At 60.4% G+C, this 17,231-nt stretch overlaps 1 protein-coding gene across 1 annotated transcript; it reads left to right on the top strand.

Moving 5' to 3' along the window:
• The first annotated feature begins 575 nt into the window (after positions 1–575).
• On the top strand, positions 576–14,946 carry SLC17A9 (solute carrier family 17 member 9). The gene is made up of 13 exons (XM_040247687.1): positions 576–751; positions 6,204–6,401; positions 6,631–6,770; positions 8,508–8,607; positions 9,904–10,034; positions 10,533–10,629; positions 10,799–10,895; positions 11,469–11,556; positions 12,206–12,240; positions 12,612–12,727; positions 13,341–13,396; positions 13,542–13,571; positions 13,954–14,946. Exons 1-13 carry the CDS (start codon positions 693–695, stop codon positions 14,115–14,117), a joined length of 1,311 nt encoding a protein of 436 aa, XP_040103621.1. The 5' UTR covers positions 576–692; the 3' UTR covers positions 14,118–14,946.
• The last annotated feature ends 2,285 nt before the right edge of the window (positions 14,947–17,231 follow it).

Consider the following 17,231-nt stretch of genomic DNA (forward strand, 5'->3'; position numbering starts at 1 on the left):
GTGGCTGTGCCCACCACCCCTTGATGTCAAGGCTTCTGAAGTTACGAGAATCCCCCCAAGAGCGAGGATCCAGGGCCTGGCACCTGACAGGAGTGAGAACACTTGGTCCCCTCTGTAGGCTCTGGATCGCCAGGCTTCCCCCTGAGGCTCCAGGGTCCCGGGGCCAGACAGAGCCCACCTTCAAAGACCCATTTTGGAACTGGTTCCCTTCCAGTCTTGCTCCCCTTGCAGTGGGTGAGACCAACCCCAACTCTCACCTGAGGTGTGCACAGCCCTGCGAGGTGAGGAGCCCCCCATGTGTGGACGGCATGCAGGCTGCCCGCCAGGATCACCGCCGGCTCAACCCCTCCAGAGCCCCATCCTTCTGGCCGGCTGCAGGGGAAGTGCCCGCGCCATCCGTCCCGGACGTCCGCGGAGGCCGCGAGGAGGCCCTGGGGCGCGCAAGAGTTTGCCCCGCCCGCGGGAGCGCCAGGCCAGGCCTCCCCGACGGATGTGAGTGGGGCGGGTACCGAGTTGCGGGCCCCGCCCTGCCCGCCCGCCCCCCGCGGTGGCCGTCCGGGGGCGACACGTCCTGGGAGCGCGCCGGACGGAAGCGCCGCTGGGACTGACACGTGGACTTGGGCGGCGCTGCCCGGTGGCTGGGCCGGGCGGGAGCGGCCCCGGACACGCTGCGCCCGCGCCGTCCACGCCCGATGCAGCCGTCCCCGGACGAGACCCGCAGGGACGCGGCCGAGGACACCCAGTGGTCCAGGTGGGGCCGCGTGCGTCGGGAGATGGTCAGGGGAGGGTGCCGGCGTCCTGGGCAGAGACAGCTCCCGCCGGCGGCACCTTTGCTCCGCCTAGGGGCCACGTACCTCTGCCGCCTCCCTTCCAACCAGGGCCCAGTTCCCCAGTGCCCCGTCTGCAGTCCAGGTCGGGACTTGGTGGGATGGGAGGGCTGGGGGCAGGGCCTCCCAGCTCATGACCACACACACTGACAGGCCCCAGCCCCGACCTATGCCCACCCACCCGAGGGTCGCCTGTAGGCTTGCAGTCAGTGGGCTGGGGGCAGGGGGCTACGCTGGAACCTGCAGCAGACACTGACCCCTGCCTTCCTGTGCCAGCTGTGTGATGTACACAAGGTCCCCTGGGGGTGGGGGTTCACTGTACAGGGAGACCTTGGGCAGGTCATGGCCCTGGGCTGGGGGCTCCACCTCCCAGCATGACTCACACAGTGACCAGGAGCAAGAGGACCCCCTCCGCTTCTAGGGGGGCTGAGGTCCCCAAGTTAGTGAACGTCAGGCCCTGTCTCCCCTGACATCCCCCCGCCTCCCCTGAACTGGCCCTGCTTCCAGTGCCGGTTCATCTCCACTTCTGCATCCCCGTGGGCCTGGCTTGTGCCTTCCCCTTCCCCAGCCTCCCAAAGCCAGTCACAGGAAGACCTGAGGAGCCAGGGGCTCCCCGGGTACAGGGCCCAGGGACAGGGGAGCTCTAGAGCCCAAATCACTCACCAGGTGCCAGGTGCCCAGGAGGGCTACCCATTGGGTGTACCTGCCTCCCACTCACCTGCTCCCTCCCCACCATGCTGGTTGTCTAGGCGAGGCCTCCTCCCTGGAGCTGACCCAGGAGCCCTGACCCAGAAGCCAACCCAAGTGACAGGAGCTCTGCAGGCAGCTGGGCAGAGGGCTGGAGCTTCTAGAGAGTCCTGTTGCTTTGTAACAGTCTGGCTTTGTCTTCACCACCTCCTTCCCTCCCTGCCTGGTTTGGAAAGGAGCACCTCCAGGCAGGCATCGGGGTCCTGGGTGGAATCATTCACACCCTGTGTGGTTAAAGGTGATGAGAACTATGACAAAGGGTTGTGGCAACTGTTTGTGGCTGCTGACTGCCGTGTGGACCACCCAGAGGCAGGGCCGTTCCCTAGGGACATACCTGACAGGGCAGCCGGCAGCCTCAGCCCTGCTTCTCTCTGGCCCTTGCCCTCTGTCCCCAGCAGCAAGCACAGTTCCCTTTTCTGAATCAAGGGTCCACGTGACCTCGTGTTTGCTCAACTATGGGTGCTTCTCAGGCATGGGGGCCTTTGGCAGGAAGCAGAAGTTTCTAGAAAAGTTGGGGGCATGGACGAGACTCAGGACTGGGCAGAGTGAGGGGATGAAGGTCTTCAGACTTTTCACGGCTGATCCTGTCGTGACCTTACGTGTTCCCAGCAAGCCCTGCCAGAGACCAGGATTCTGGGTCTGGCGTTCTGATCAGTTGCCACATCTGGGTCGCCTGCCCCAGCAGACTTGCTGGTTCTGTGTCCCCAGCACCTGTGGAGGATGTCCCTTCGCCGGGCCAGCGGCACTGCCTTCCAGGTCAGGGACAGGGCTGCAGGTCCTCCAGGGCCCTAGGAGGAAGCCCATAGCACCCGGCTCCCCAGCTTCTGTGGGGGTCCCCATTCTGGCGCCTTAAGCTCAGGGCCAACCGGTGGTCTGGAAGCTGATGCCTTTCCTGACCTCTCGGTGCCCTGCCAGCCTTCCAGAGTAGGCCAGTCTCAGCTGGCTTTCCCCGGTTTCCAACTGAACTTCCCACCCAGAGAGCAAACAGACCCAGGCTCCTGGAGTGCTGGCAAATTGCATCCAAAGGAGGGGCAGGTGTGCTGGGGGCGCGGTCCCATCTATGCAGGTGACCCTTCATAGCTTTGGCCACAGAAAGGAACAAAGCTTCCTTTTTAAAGGCACCTTCCGGCTGTGGCTGTTCGTGGAAGTCAGAAGCCCTGCTCCCCTGCGCCTGGGCTCGCAGGGCTCACCTGTAGGCTGGGGAGGTCACCCTGCGCCAACCTCTGAGGTTCATGGACCTGCATTCACCAGCCCTCTGCCTGCTCCTGCCAGCTGGCCTGCCGTGCCAGGCTGGGAAAGTGGGGGCAAGAGGGGGGACTGGAGGCATCATTTCCACGGTCGGAGCCCCAGGGGAGACAGTCCCTGAGCTCCTCTGGGGTTGCTGAGCCAGTGCTTCCTGTGGTCTCCTTGGCCTTCCTGATGCCCCTCCCCTGTCCTACCCCCACACCCCACTCACAGTCTGGTTCTGTCAAGAAAATTACCATTTGGGGCCACTAGGCCCCAGGAGAGTCCTCAACCTGCCCTGTGGGGTTCTGCCCCCACTTCGCCTCTCGAGAGAGGGGCAGCCGCCAGACCTGCCCCATTAGCCACTGCGCTGCTATCCCCACTTCTGAGTCATTCCAGTCACACTTTGCCAACCAGGAAGGAAGGTGGGGGCACGATGGCCTCTCCCTGGTCACTGAGGGTCACTAGGCAGTTTCCAAGGGGGCACCTGCCGCCAACCAGTCGAGTGGATGGCTCCTGGGAGTGCAGAACGGCGGGCCTTCCAGCACGGGACACTTTCCCACTGGACTCATAGAAAGCTGTAATATAAAATGTAAATTGTCACAGAATGCTGCCCAGGAGCCCCATCCTTGCCTCTCCTCAGGGCACCTAGAGACCAGAGACGCAGCATGAAATCTGTGATCCAGTGCACCCGGGGAAACTGAGGTCCAGGGAAAGGGGGGCTCCCCCAGTCAGGCTGGGGCCCAGAGTAGCACCCAAGTGTCTCCTTGGGAGAGTTGCTCATCACATCAGACCATTCCCTTCATCCAGAGCTAACAGCACTTTGGACAGTAATTCCCAGACTGGCAAACATGACCCTCTGGGGAAGCAGGCTGGGCTTATGCCCCTCAAGTCCCCTTGAGTAGAGGTCTGTCTCCACTGGTGGGATTGCAGGACCCCACAACCTCCAGCTGTGGGGGCAGCAGCTGGATGATGTCGCCCTAAGCCTCCCCCTACCCAGGGCCTCTGCAAGCCTGAGACACAGAAAGGCTCCCCATCTCGTTTCCCAGCCTGTGGGAAAGTGCACTAAGTTGCAGGGTGAGCGGAATGGGGTTGGGGGAGAAATGCTGGCAGGAGGTGGATGCTGTTGCCAAGCCTCCCCCAGCCCCACCCCCCCCAGTCAATGGCTCCTTGTTGAGGCTTCGAGTGCTGGCAGTCACCTTGCTAGTCACTGACCTGTGAAGGAGACAGGCGTCAGGGGAATGAGCCCGTCTTCACCATGGAAACTGAAGCTCAGGAGGCCCAGTGGCTAGGCCCGTGTCCCCCACTTGCCCCAGGTGGCAGTGGCCATGACCTGGAGATAATGGACATGGCCCATCGTGCCCATTTCCCAGGCTCCTGGTGCGCGTGACACCCACTGGCTCAGGGCACAAAGTTGCACTGAGGGCCTCTGAGGTCTCTTACTCCTGTGAGGCGTCCAGGCAAGGGCTCCGGCCCTCCCAGGGCCGGTCCTGGCCTCACCCTGGACTGTCCTCCAAGGCAGCCTCAGCCTGGGGGGATGCCACAGGGAGGGGATCTGCCCCCGTGTCCGCAGATGGAGTCCAAGCTTCTGCCGTCCTTGGCCCCTCTCCCATTTTCAGGTCAATGCCCAGCGAGGCAGCCAAGGGAGCCCCCGCCAGGTCCAGACAGGGGTTCAAAGATTTGAATGGGCTTGGGGCGCAAGGGTGAGACTCCAGGGTCCTGGCTCATCTCCCAGGTTTGAGGTCCCTGGCATCCTCTGTTCCTTTTTTTTTTTTTTTTTGGCAACACCACTGCATGCCTTGTGGGATCTTAGTTTCCCAACCAGGGGTTGAAACCCACCTCCCACCCCCGAGCCCCCACCCCAGATTCCTGATCACTGGACCACAGAGGAATTCCCTCTCTTGGACATGAGTTTGGGTAGACTCCAGCAGTTGGTGATGGACAGGGAGGCCTGGCATGTTGCGGTTCATGGGGTCGCAAAGAGTCGGACACAACTGAGCGACTGAACTGAACTGAACTGTTCTGAGAACTGCCCGTGCACTCCTGCCGACCTTGCCTGCCCAGTAGCCTGCCCAAGGCCTTACAGCACTGATGCCTTGGCCCCTTTCCGCCAGGCCTGGGGGTTCCGAGGGGGCAGACTTGAAGCCTCTGCCCTGTCTCCTCCCCACAACCTGAACAGCATCTCACTCCCCCACCCCCCAACCTCACCCCTGCCCCAGGAGAACCCTTGCCCCAGTTAGGCAGGTGAGCCCAGGTGTATGCAGTATCCCCAAGGCACCCCAAGGCTGCCTCAAGGCCTCCCCCACTCCTGAACTCCCCACTACTGTGACCCCTGCAGGGGATGTCCCCACATTGTACAAAGACATCACAAGTCACTAGTGGTGCCCTCCCCCTCCCCCCACAGAAAGGGCACTGAGGCTCTTCTCTCTCTCATTTAAAAATCCCACCACCCCCGTCTCATCTTTAAGAACAATTGTAGATTGGATCAGGAAGATCCCCTGGAGGAGGGCCTGGCAACCCACTCCAGTATTCTTGCCTGGAGAATCCCATGGACAGAAGAGTCTGGAGGTTATAGTCCCAAAGTAGGGTCTCAAACAGTTGGACATAACTAAAGCGACTTAGTATGCACGCACAGATTTACAGAACTACCATGAAGCCGGTAAAGACTTCCCTGTGCTCTGCACCAGAGCTCCCCTTTCACATCCCAGATCAGTGTCCATTTGTCACTGTCCGTGGACTGCCGTGGACAGTACTGCCACCAAGCCACACTTGCTTGGGTCCTGCACTTCTCCCTGATGTTCTGGGATGCCTCTTCCCACCCCACCTTGGACCGGGGTCCCATAGGCGCTGAGCCCCTGGGCTCGTGTCTCTGGCTTCTCCTGATTTGGTGACTGATAATTGAGAAGTGCTGGCCAGGAGTTTGGAGGACAGTCCCCTATGGATATTGTCTGGCAACCTTCCTAGGAGGTCGGGGCTGCCTCCCTGCTGCTCAGGCTCCTCCAAGGGGCCTCTGGCCTCCACAGCATGCTCGCCACCTCACACCACTTTCCCCTGGGTCCCCTGCTGAGCAGACCCAGCTTTCCTGGGGGCCTTGCAGGGGCCACGGCACTGCTCCTACCCACCCCCCGCTTCAACTGGGGTCCTCTTGCCAGCCCGTTGCCCACTTGGCGGGTTACACTTGGTCTGTGGAAACCGAGTCCCCGTGTCCTGGAGCACCGGATCTCCCCCACCGCGGCTTATTAACCTGCCCTCACTGGCCACCGCGTGCTCCCACCTCCACTGTTTCAGGGACCTCATGCATCGTTTCTAGCATCTGCCTGTTCCTCCCAGGAGTCACCAGACATGGACAGGTGGGCGTTCAAGAGGTGGCTGAGCTGTCCCTCACATCAGCCTCTCTCTCCCCAGGCCCGAGTGCCAGGTATGGACAGGGACACTGCTGCTGGGCACGTGCCTGCTCTACTGCGCCCGCGTCAGCATGCCTGTCTGCGCCGCCTCCATGAGCCAGGACTTCGGCTGGAACAAGAAAGAGGCCGGCGTCGTGCTCAGCAGCTTCTTCTGGGGCTACTGCCTGACTCAGGTGGTGGGCGGCCACCTGGGGGACCGGTAATCCCTGCCCCCCAGGCAAGGCTTGGGGAGGAGGCTCCTAGGAAGGGAATGTAGGCACTGGGAGACCCGAGGTCCAAGTGAGGCTGGGCTGGGCCAGCACTCAGCTGTCTCGGGATGCTTGGCAGGCAGGGACCCTGCCCCCTCCTCAGCAGGATCTCCTAGTCCAGCCCATCCTTGCAACCTGGCCACACGGCTCTGCATGGCCACCCTTTCTTCCCCCTTGCAGGATCGGCGGCGAGAAGGTCATCCTGTTCTCGGCTTCTGCCTGGGGCTTCATCACCGTGGCCACTCCCCTGCTTGCACACCTTGGCAGCGCCCACCTGGCCTTCATGACCTTCTCTCGAATCCTCACCGGCTTGCTCCAAGGTAGGGGGCCCAAGCACAGCAGAGCAAGGGATTGTGTGCACATGTGTGTGTGTGCGTGTGTACCAGTGCGTATGGGAGTGTGTTCAGGCAGGTGCTCCTGAGTGAGCGTACGTGTCCTCATGTGGGGGCCTGTGTATGGTATGCCTCAAAGTCTGCCTCAAATCACAGCGGGTACATCAGCACCCAAGGCTGTTGCTGGTGAGGCCACGCCCGGTGGGGCAGGCGGTCAGTGGAGCACCATTCCCACTGGCGCGCAGCCAGCTCTGTCTCACACCCCTGCACCGGTGTTTGTCTGTGCGCTGATGCCTTGGCACCCGAGCACTTTCTGTTTTCTAGAGTCACTTCACAGGCTGGCTGGCACGTTCTAATGTCACATGTCCTCCTGCCACAAAGTCTGCTCCAGGGATCTGGTGGCCACCAGGCTGCCTCGTGGTGCTGTCAATTCCACCACGGGGATGTGCCCAGTTGGAGGCCACACCCCACACTGCCTGGGCCAGTGGGAAGAGGGATACCAACGTTCCCAAGATCTCTGGGTCTCATGCTTTGGGGACATTACGCTTCTGGAGAGAGGCCTCCTCAAAGACCTCTGGGGGGCGGGGGGGTGGTTGGTGGCAGGGTCTCACGCCTTCCCTCCATGGGTGGGATGAATTTCTGAGCTCCTGCCCTACCCCAGCCTGACATCTGACAGGATACACCCCCTTCCTTACCATATCTCCCGCTTCCCAGAGCCCAGGCCAGGGGTAGGCTTGTTTCCAGCCCACACCGCCAGGATCCCAGGGCCTCTGCCTGCTTCCTGATCAGCCCTATCAGCCCAGCTTACAGGTGGTCCTCGTGCTCCAGGCAGTCCAGCAGCTGCGCTCCTTCCAACTCACCCCACGTGACCGTGGCTAGTACTGTCCTGCAGCTGAGGCAGGACTGAGCTGTGTGACACCTGGCTGGGGGCTGCCCACTGGGCACCCGGCTGGGTGGCCATCAGCTCAGCTGTTTTCTCCCCATCCTCCTAGGAGACAGAAGGACTTCTCTGTGTGGCCTGTTACAGTGAAAAGACCAGGGGTCTAGGGGCAATTCTCACCCTGGGTGACCAGCACTTGGTGCAGGCAGAAGTGGGGGCCATGTCCTGGCTTCTCCTGGGTGCTTTTGGAGAAAAACCCAGTGTAACAGGCAACAGTTGCAGGCCCCAGTAGAGTTTTTTTTTTTTCTTTCCAAAACTAGAGTTTGAAATAATTATAGCTTCACAGGAAGTTGCAATGCAAGGTGCAGGGAGGCCCCGAGCTGCCCCCCCGGCCCCCCCCCCCCACCTCCCTGTAGTGACATATCCCATAGCTACAGGGCAGTGTCGCAGCCAGGACCGGCACTGTGGTCCCTCAAGGCTGTTCAGGTCTCACATCCATGCACTGTGTGTGTTAGTGTGTGCACTTGCCATGTGTGTGCGTGATCCCCCATGTCGGTGCCAGGACTCTGGAGCCCTGTGGCCTTGAGAGCCGGCGTAGACCCCCTCCACACCACCCCCAACCGCCCCAGCTGAGTGTCTCCTTGGCCGAGTGTCAGGAAAAGCCCAGATCCACTGTGCCGGGAGTGATGCAAGGAGGAAGGAGACCTGGGCTTGGACAATCACCCAGGGCCCCTGGTCCTTCCAGCCCATCTCTCATGCTTCGACCTGCTGCCCTGGTGGGCCTCGTGGGCCACCTGGCTTGGGACACAGCTCCACAAGGCCCCTCCCCTCTCCACCTGCTCCAGGGGTTTACTTCCCTGCGCTGACCAGCCTGCTGTCCCAGAAGGTGCGGGAGAGTGAGCGAGCCTTCACCTACAGCACCGTGGGGGCCGGCTCCCAGTTCGGGTAAGTCCCAGCCTGGGGCTGGTGGGGACAGGCCACTCTTGCGAGTGCCACAGGGCAGTGCTGTCCAGTGATGGAGACACACGGAGAGTCTGCTCCTGGAGGCACTTTCTGCCCAGCCCCCCACCACTGTGTTTGCTCTGTCCCCCTGGGGTCAATGGGCTTTGAGGCTCTTGCCCACTTACGTTCCCTTCCTTCTGCACTGACAGAACTGGATGGGGGCCGTCCCCATGGGGGAGGTGGCCTGCATTTGCTTTAGAGTGCACCCATCATGGTCCAGTCATGACAGATCTGACCCTGTGCCCCTCCCCACTGCATGTTCCCCAGAGCACCAGACTCTCCGTGGGGTGTCTTGCTGTCCTAATGGGGCTTCACAACCCCTGGGTTCAGGGCTTCACTTCACTGCTGCCGAGTTGCAGGCAAGAATGCAGAGGGGCCAGGGGTGCCTGTCGGGGTGCTAGGAGCTTCCCAGATGGAAACCCTGGGTGCCCAGTGAAACATGAATTTCAGAGAAGCAATATGAGACAAATCACATCAAAAAAGGTTCATAGTGCATCTGAAATCCCATCTCACTGGGTGATCTGGACCTGTTGGGTGGGAGCAGGTAGAAAGGAGACACAGGGAGAGACCATGCACACCCTCCTCCCCTTAGATGGGGAAATGGAGGCTCAAAGCAGAAGACAGCCTCCACGGGCCTTGATGGGAAGCTTTTTCCTTCTTTTTTCTTCTTTAAGCATCTCCTGGTCGAGCCTCGGCAGATGGGGTCAGTGGGGAGAAGCTCCTGGACAGACAGGCCAGCCTGTGGCGGGGAAGCCCCCAGGACACAGGATCAGCAGGACACAGGGAGGCGGTTGGGTTTGGAGGTTGTTTCTGGGTTTAGAAGTCTTTCTGAAATTTCATCCTCTCTGATAACGAGGAGCTGAAAAACAGTGTGGAGGTTTTATGTCAGCAAATTCTTGTCACCACTCTCTTCCCGTTGCCTTTTTTTTTATTTTAAAAAGATTAACATGCAAATGTGGGCCAACTGAAGGCCTAGTAGGGAGATCCTAGAGCAAAGCAGACCCTTGTGCCATGTCATGGCTGCATGGCTGTGCCTGAGTTCACGCCGGCCTGTGGCATCAGAATGCCCTCCAGCTCGTATTCCTAGCATCCCACATGGAGCCTGCCCTCTTGGGCAGCTGCTCCACAGATGACAGGGTGCCCTGTTTTCCAGGGACTCAGCTCACACAGGGTGGGGTCCAAGAGGCAGCTCTGGCCCCAGTGAAGCGAGGGTTCTGGCCACGACTGCTGTCTTTGCAGGACGCTGGTGACCGGGGCTGTGGGCTCCCTGCTCCTGGACTGGTATGGCTGGCCGAGCGTCTTCTACTTTTCGGGCGGGCTCACCCTGCTGTGGGTGGGTTACGTGTACAGGTGTCTCCTAAGTGAGAGAGGTATGTGCCGCTCCCTGGGGAGGTTGGGAGGCCTGGTGCCCTCCTGGTGCCTCATCCCCTCCAGGGAGGTGCCACTGAACCTGGAGAGCAGGTGGGCCTGAGGACCCAGGGCTGCAGCTCTGCCCTCCAGAGAAGGATCCCCCAGGTAGAGAGGACGCCTGCTCCCTGAGTCTCATCCGGGCTATGGTCAAGTCTGGGAATGTTGGATGAATGCAGGCATGCAGGGGCTATTCGGCCGGCACAGGCAGTTTGCAGGGGAAGTGGTGGCCTCCAGTGACAGGAGTGGGGCCTGGGAGGTTTGAGGGCTCGGGGGACAGATGGTCAGCACTAATGTCCACCCCTGAAGGCAAGTGCTGCTGACCCCAGGCACTGGCAGAGAGGGTGTACAGCCCCCACGCACAGTCAGGGGCCCACAAGCTGCCCCCAGCATCTGGTCTCTGGGAGCAGGTCCATCCTCCCACCTGGATGGCTTTCACATGGACCTGCCTCCCCCTTCAGATCTCATCCTGGCCCTGGGCATCCTGGCACAAGGCCTGCCCGTGTCCAGACACACCAAGGTGCCCTGGAGACAGCTCTTCCGAAAGCCTTCTGTCTGGTGAGCGGGCTGTTGTGGGGACAGGGTTTGGGGGCCTGGATCCACCGCCGCAGGGGAGCGGCCGGCATGGAGGCAGCTCCACTCTGGGCTCCCTGCTCTCAGCCCCTGGCCACCCTGGTGTGGGGACGGGCTCCAGGTGTGGATGCTGAGCCTGGCGCCTACCCCCCAGGGCAGCCATCGTCTCCCAGCTCTCGGCGGCCTGCTCCTTCTTCATCCTCCTCTCCTGGCTGCCGACCTTCTTTAAGGAGACCTTCCCCAGCTCCAAGGTGGGTTGGCCACCAGGCAGCTCGCAGGGTGAGGGGCACTGCAAGGGTTCCTTCCATCCAGGCACTGGCAGTTCTGACACCATGTGGCTCAGCACCAGAGCCGGGGTACACACAGGAGAGGCCTAGCTGCTGCCCTGTCTGCCCACCCAACTGTGGACAGTCCTTCCTGGGGTTGGGGGGCATGCAGGGTTCCTGATGTGGGCACAGATGTCCTGCAGTCAGCCTGGCTGGCTTCACCCCAGCCGCCCAGCCACCAGACCTCCCAGTCTGGTGAGCAGGAACTTCGGGTCACACACTCTGGGCAGGACACAATCCCCAGCTTTGCCCCCACCCAGTGGGGAGCCACGAGGGAGCTCCTGCTCACAGGGGAGACAGCACCAGCAGAGCTTGGTCCGTGTCAGGGATGGATTAGGGTCTGAGAGGCCGGGCTGGGAGGCCTAGCCTGTGGGCAGAGGAGAGAGAGACTTACTGGGCAGTGGTCATGGGCAGCGGCCACCTCATCCCTTTGTCCTCTCCGGAGGGCCAGGTGCCCATTCTGGACGCCTCTTAGGTCCCTCTACTCCCTCCCTCCAGGGCTGGGTCTTCAACGTGGTGCCCTGGCTGGTGGCCATTCCCGCCAGTCTGCTCAGCGGGCTTCTCTCCGACCATCTCATCAATCAGGGTGAGCCCTGGGGGAGGGGAGGGGGGCATCCCTCCTGGGTGCTGCTGTAGCAAGGAGGAGGCCACACCCCTGAGGACTGGCCATGATGTGGGTCCCCGGTCCAGAGAGCCAGCCCTGGGGGCCCTGGTGCCCGGCTCCCGGCCTCACAGCCAATGGCTGCCTCCAGCCTGCCACCTCCCTAGCCTGTTCCCTATGAAGGGGACATAGTCACCGTGGAGCAGTCGATTCTCCCACCTGGGTGCTAGACGAAGTCCCCCTGGTGGGGTCAGAGCACAGACCTGCACACCCATGCCCTGAGGATGACTGTCTCGCAGGCACACTCCCTATGACCCTGCCCTACATGGCCTTAAATGTCAGTCTCGTCCTCGTTACGAAAGGAACCACCCACCCACTGAGGGAAAAGTAGAAAATTTGCAGAAACACAAAGAAAACATTTTGTAATCACTGAGAGACTTGCTTTGCCCGGCCTCTAAGTGCATACACGCACTCATACATGTGTGCACATGGCTCAGATGACGCAGGCGGTCCCCCGCGAGCCCGGCCCGGCCCTCCTCTCCCCGCAGCCCTGCCGGGTGGGACCCTTCCGGATACCATCAGGGGTGGGGCAGCACAGATGGCCAGCGGGACGCTCTGGTCTCCCCCTGTCCAGGTTACAGGACCATCACCGTTCGGAAGTTCATGCAGGTAGGAAGATCCTGAGACCGCTCTCTCCCGACTCTCTCCTGCTCTCACCCTGTTTTGCTCCCGGGGCCCCTGACCTAGAAGGTGGCTAGTGTGGTACAGTGGCTGGAGGGCTCCCTGGGTCAGCTATGGGGACTGGTCTGGCCGACTGAGGCCCTTCCCTGAGCCCCGGTGCCCATTTCTGGGCCTGGGTCTGCACTCATCGACTGTGGGTTGTCTGGCTGCAGCTAGCATGGCCAGTTGGTTAGTGTAGCCTTGTTCCGTGTCCTCCGGGCAGGCCCAACCTGAGAGGGAGCCCCACCCACCCTCATTCAGGGCAGCCCAGGAAGGAAGGCCCAAGGCTCCCGCCGCGTCCCCACTTGTCTCTCCTGCAGGTGATGGGCCTTGGCCTGTCCAGTGTTTTTGCCCTGTGTCTGGGCCACACGTCGAGCTTTTGTAACTCCGTGGTGTTCGCGTCAGCCTCCATTGGCCTCCAGACCTTCAACCACAGGTGAGGGCCAGGTGCCTCATCCGCCAGAGCCCCCCATACCGCCTTTGGGCTCCCGGGTCCTGGGTGCAAGGGAGGAGCCCTGTGGTTGGTGGTGCAGTGACGTGGAGGGTGGGCAGTGACAGGCCCCCACAAGTGAGCCACAAGGCGAAGAGGAATGGAGCCGGTGAGGACCTGGGCATTTTGGGAAAACGAAGCAGTGTTTGGGCAGGGGCCAACAGAGGAGATACTGATCTCTGAGCAGCATCCTCTGAGCCAAAGGTGGGGATCCAGCCTCATGTCCCACAACCTGCTCTGCAGGCCCCCAACCTGCACTGCAGCTCAGGGTTTAATCAGGAAAACAGCTCTGAATTGTTCTGAGTTGGAACTTGATGTCGTTTTCCAAATAATTGGGCAGCAAAGTGTGTGTGCACTCAAGCAAGCTTGCCTCCTGTCTTATTTCATCCTGTGAGTGGCTCCCGTGCCATCACCACTGCGGAGCTGGGGCTGACCTGCTGGTGTGGTGGGCAGGCCTGGCTGGCCCCTGGGATCCAGGTGATCAGAAGAGCTATGGCTGGCGTGGTGGCTGGCAGCCATCCTGTGGTCACTCGCCCTCGTTCTCTTCTCTTTCCCACAGCGGCATTTCTGTTAATATCCAGGATCTGGCCCCTTCCTGTGCCGGCTTTCTGTTTGGTAAGGACCACAGGCCCTCTTTGAATAGGAAGTAGCTGCCGCTTCCTGCTCAGGGCCCCTAGGACCTATCCCTGGGCAGGTGGGCTGTAGGAGAGTTCCAGTGGGCTTCCACTGACCAATCCTCATTCTCCCTGTCCTATTCCAGGTGTGGCCAACACAGCCGGGGCCTTGGCAGGTGAGAGGTGGGCTGGGATCCCCTGCCTGCAGGTATCAAGCTGCCCCCTTCCGTGTCCTCCCACCCTCTGCCTCAGCCCTCAGGATGGGGCGTGGTACCCCTCGGAGGGTCCCAAAGTGTTAGAGCAGTTGGGGGGAGCTCAGACCCTGGAGCTAGCCGCAGGGCGAGAATAGAGCTGCCTTCCGTGGTGTTCACACTCACAATGACGTGGAACTCCTGCACATGTGCGGGTCCTCAGAGGCTGAGCACTGGATTGCAATGACAGGGCTGGTGCCCTCAGGGCCCCTAGCTTCTCTCCACACTGTCCTCAAAGGGGCTGGACAGCCTGTCTTCAAGCCGGCCTGTCTGTCCCCCAACCGGCCTGTCCCCTCTTGCGGTACAGGTGTAGTGGGCGTGTGCCTGGGCGGCTACCTCATCGAGACCACGGGCTCCTGGACATCTGTGTTCAACCTAGTGGCTGCCATCAGCAGCCTGGGGCTGTGCACCTTCCTTGTGTTTGGGAAGGCCCAGCGGGTGGACCTGAGCCCCGCCCATGAGGACCTCTAGCCGCCCTGACCTACATCCCTGAGAACCTTGGGCCATCAGCAGGGAAGTGGGCCCTGCTTAGGGCCCCTTTGCTCCTGGCCCTAAAGGGAGGGAGCCTCAGCCCAGGGGGGTGTGGCCTGCCTCCCCTGCCCATGGGGTTCGCACCCTTCTTCCAGTTGGTGAAATTTCAGTGTGGGTGGATTAGTATCTTTAGTAGCAGCAGCTTCATGACAGACACAGTCTATTCTGTGTGGATTCATATGTGCCCCAAGCGGGAATCCCTCCCTGGGGTCATGTTGGTGCAGGGCGGGCGGTCAACTGGAGTCTCCCCCCAGAACCTGCTTGGCTTTGTGTTTCGGCACTGGGAGCCGGATCATGCTCTGGAGGGGGCCGTCCTATGCACTTTAGTGTCTTTAGCAGTATCCCTGGCCCCCACCCACCAGACCGGCCCCTAGTCCCAACAGCCAGCCCTGCCTCCTGACATGACCAAGTGTCCCCAGAGGACCTGTCCCTGGTGCCCCTCCTGTGAATCCCTGGGCACTGCTGATGGACCTGCTCCCCTAGTGCCTTGTGAGGGTGTGTGGGCACCCCTCCTGGGCAGGACACACCCTGAACCAGTGAAACCCCCTGTCCTCCTTGTCTTTCTCCCTCCCTGTTTACAGTAGAGGGGCCAATGTCTTACAGATTAATAATAGACTCTGCAAGATGTATATGTAGAAAAAAGAAACTATGAGAATATGGAAAATCACATCAAAGCCTTATTTAAATTATGACTATTAAACTATTTAAAAAGAAGACCATTATGTCATTTAACACTCTATTTATAAAAAGAATAAACACATGTTAAAGATTTCATTCATTCATTTGAGAAAACCCGCAAAGCATTACAAACAGTTCAAGGAAAACATCACGAACAGACAGACACACTGATCCACGGGGGTGCTGACACGAATGCGCGAACACCACTGAGGTGGGCCTTCCTTGCTCCGTCCGCCCCAGACAGACCCTGTCTGTGCATCTGTGTCAGAGCCTCTTGGCAGTGCTATCCTCTGTGCGGATTCCAGAATCAGACAAATCCTAATTTTCCATGTGAGCAAAGGTTTCCCCCGACAGCCCCCCACCCCCGCTTTTGATCGGGAAGAATCAGAAAGATTCTTGATTACAAAGTGAGTCTGGCCTCTGTGGGTTTGGCCTGATTGTTTACAGAGACGCAGCAAGAATATGAATTTACCATGAAGGCCTTTCTGTTTGCTTGGCTGGGGTTTTTCATGAGAAACGTCAGGTGAAATTCCAGGCCGTGCTGTTCTGAGATGGGAACCCAGCCCAGAAAGTTCCCCCACCGTTGGGTGCCCTCCTTAGGACAGGGGACGCAGGACAGCCATGGACTTGTGGCTGTTTATGAGTGCTGCTGTACGTTCACCTTGTTGGGCAAGCATCACCCCCATCTCAGCCATGACTTTCTCCTCCCATATGAGAACGGTCCCCTCCTTGCCAGACCCTGGCATCCACCATCTGTGTTCTGTCTCTATGACGCTGACCCCTCGAGGCCCTCTTGGGAACCCGTCCTACAGTATTTGTCCTTTCATGACGGCTCATTTCGCTAAACACGATGTCCTCACTGTGCATCCGTGCTGGATCATGTACCAGGATTGCCTTCCTTTTTAAGTCCATGTAATATTCCATCGTATGGATGGACCATGTCTTGTTTATCTCTTCATCCGTCAGGGGGACACGGGCTGCTTCTACCTCTTGGCCACTGTGAATTCACTGCTGTAAGCCTGGGAGTAAGAATAACCCTTTTGTCTTTTGTTGTTCAAAAAACCTCATGGGCTGCAGCACATTGGGCTCCCCTGTCCTTCACTATCTCCCGGAGTTTGCTCACGCTCATGTCTGTTGAGTTGACGATGCCATCCAACCATCTCATCTTCTTTCACCCTCTTCTCCTTTGTCTTTAACCCACAGCGAACTGTAAACTGAGACTGAGAGACGGCCCTGCCTGTGGGAACACAGCCATGGTGTCTCTGAGCTTGAGTCCTGAGGGATGGGGGCCCAGGGCACTCATGTAAACTGGGATCCCAGGCCTCCTGGATGCTGAGTCTGGTTGGACTTCTGTCACCGCCTCACTGTCACCGCCTCACAGGACAGGAGAGGGAAGAGCCAGGGTGGGGGCACTGGGCCTGCTGTGAGCAGCTGGGCCTTCTCCTCCCATCACTGCTGTTCCTGGTCCTGAGCGTCCTCTAGGATCTGGGTACAGCCCCACCCCTTCCCAAGGCCAATACTGGGCCCTGGAATGGGCTCCTTGGATTCCAGGTGAAAGTGTTTGCTGGTGGGCAGGCAAGTGCCATTAGCAGAGATAGGGCGGGCAGGCAGGACTGGCCCTGGCCATGTGTTATCTGGTGCAGGCAGGCCCAGACACGGCTTCACCCCTGGGTGGCCTTGGCAGGATCCCAGAGCCAACACTGACCCTGAGCGCGGTGGTGGGGAGAAGGGGGGAGCGGGCAGGCTTCTGCAGGGTCACCAGACCCTGGACACCAAACCTGCTGTGCCTTCACTCCTGAGAGGAGGGGCTCTGACTGCCCAGGGCCATGAGTGTGCATTTGTGCGCAGGGTGTGTGTGGGGGGTGGGGGGTGGGGCGCGCGCGTGTGCGTGTGTCACATGCCTATGCCTGCGCCCCCCCCCGGGGCCAGGACGCACGTTGGGAGGGCCAGGCTGTTGTTGCCCCGCAGCCGGCCGACAGAGGGCGCCGGCCGACAGGGCTTTGTCCAGGCCCCCCAGAAGCCGACCTGGCTCCTCCCTGGGACGTCAGGTTGGGAGCTGAGGGGTCCAGTTGTCCACCAGTGCACCGGCGCTCAGGCCCCTCGGCTCCGTAGGAAGGGATAGGTTGGAAGGATGTTCCAGGAGTGAGGATGCACAAGACTGGAGCCCGAGGCAGGAAGGGGACCCAGGAGTAGCCCGGCCTAGGAGTGCACACGTGGGGCAACTTCCGCGGGCGGGGCCCTCTCTCACCACCTCTTCCCCAGTCTGGGTTCCTCCCACTGGCCGCCAGGCCTCCTGCACCCACGAGGATTCTGTGTCCACTTCTAATAAGAAGATGTCATGCCAGCAGGACTTCACGGTTGGAGGCCCCGAAGTCC

Source organism: Oryx dammah, unplaced genomic scaffold, assembly GCF_014754425.2.
Source record: "Oryx dammah isolate SB20612 unplaced genomic scaffold, SCBI_Odam_1.1 HiC_scaffold_10, whole genome shotgun sequence".
Lineage (NCBI taxonomy): Eukaryota > Metazoa > Chordata > Mammalia > Artiodactyla > Bovidae > Oryx > Oryx dammah.

Bases quoted from the DNA above. Each gene is read 5' to 3' on its own strand.
- SLC17A9 (XM_040247687.1), top strand. From the start codon at position 693: ATGCAGCCGTCCCCGGACGAGACCCGCAGGGACGCGGCCGAGGACACC. The intron at 8,608-9,903 runs GTAAGTCCCAGC...CTGTCTTTGCAG, and splicing joins GGGGCCGGCTCCCAGTTCGG to GACGCTGGTGACCGGGGCTG. The intron at 10,035-10,532 runs GTATGTGCCGCT...CTCCCCCTTCAG, and splicing joins GTGTCTCCTAAGTGAGAGAG to ATCTCATCCTGGCCCTGGGC.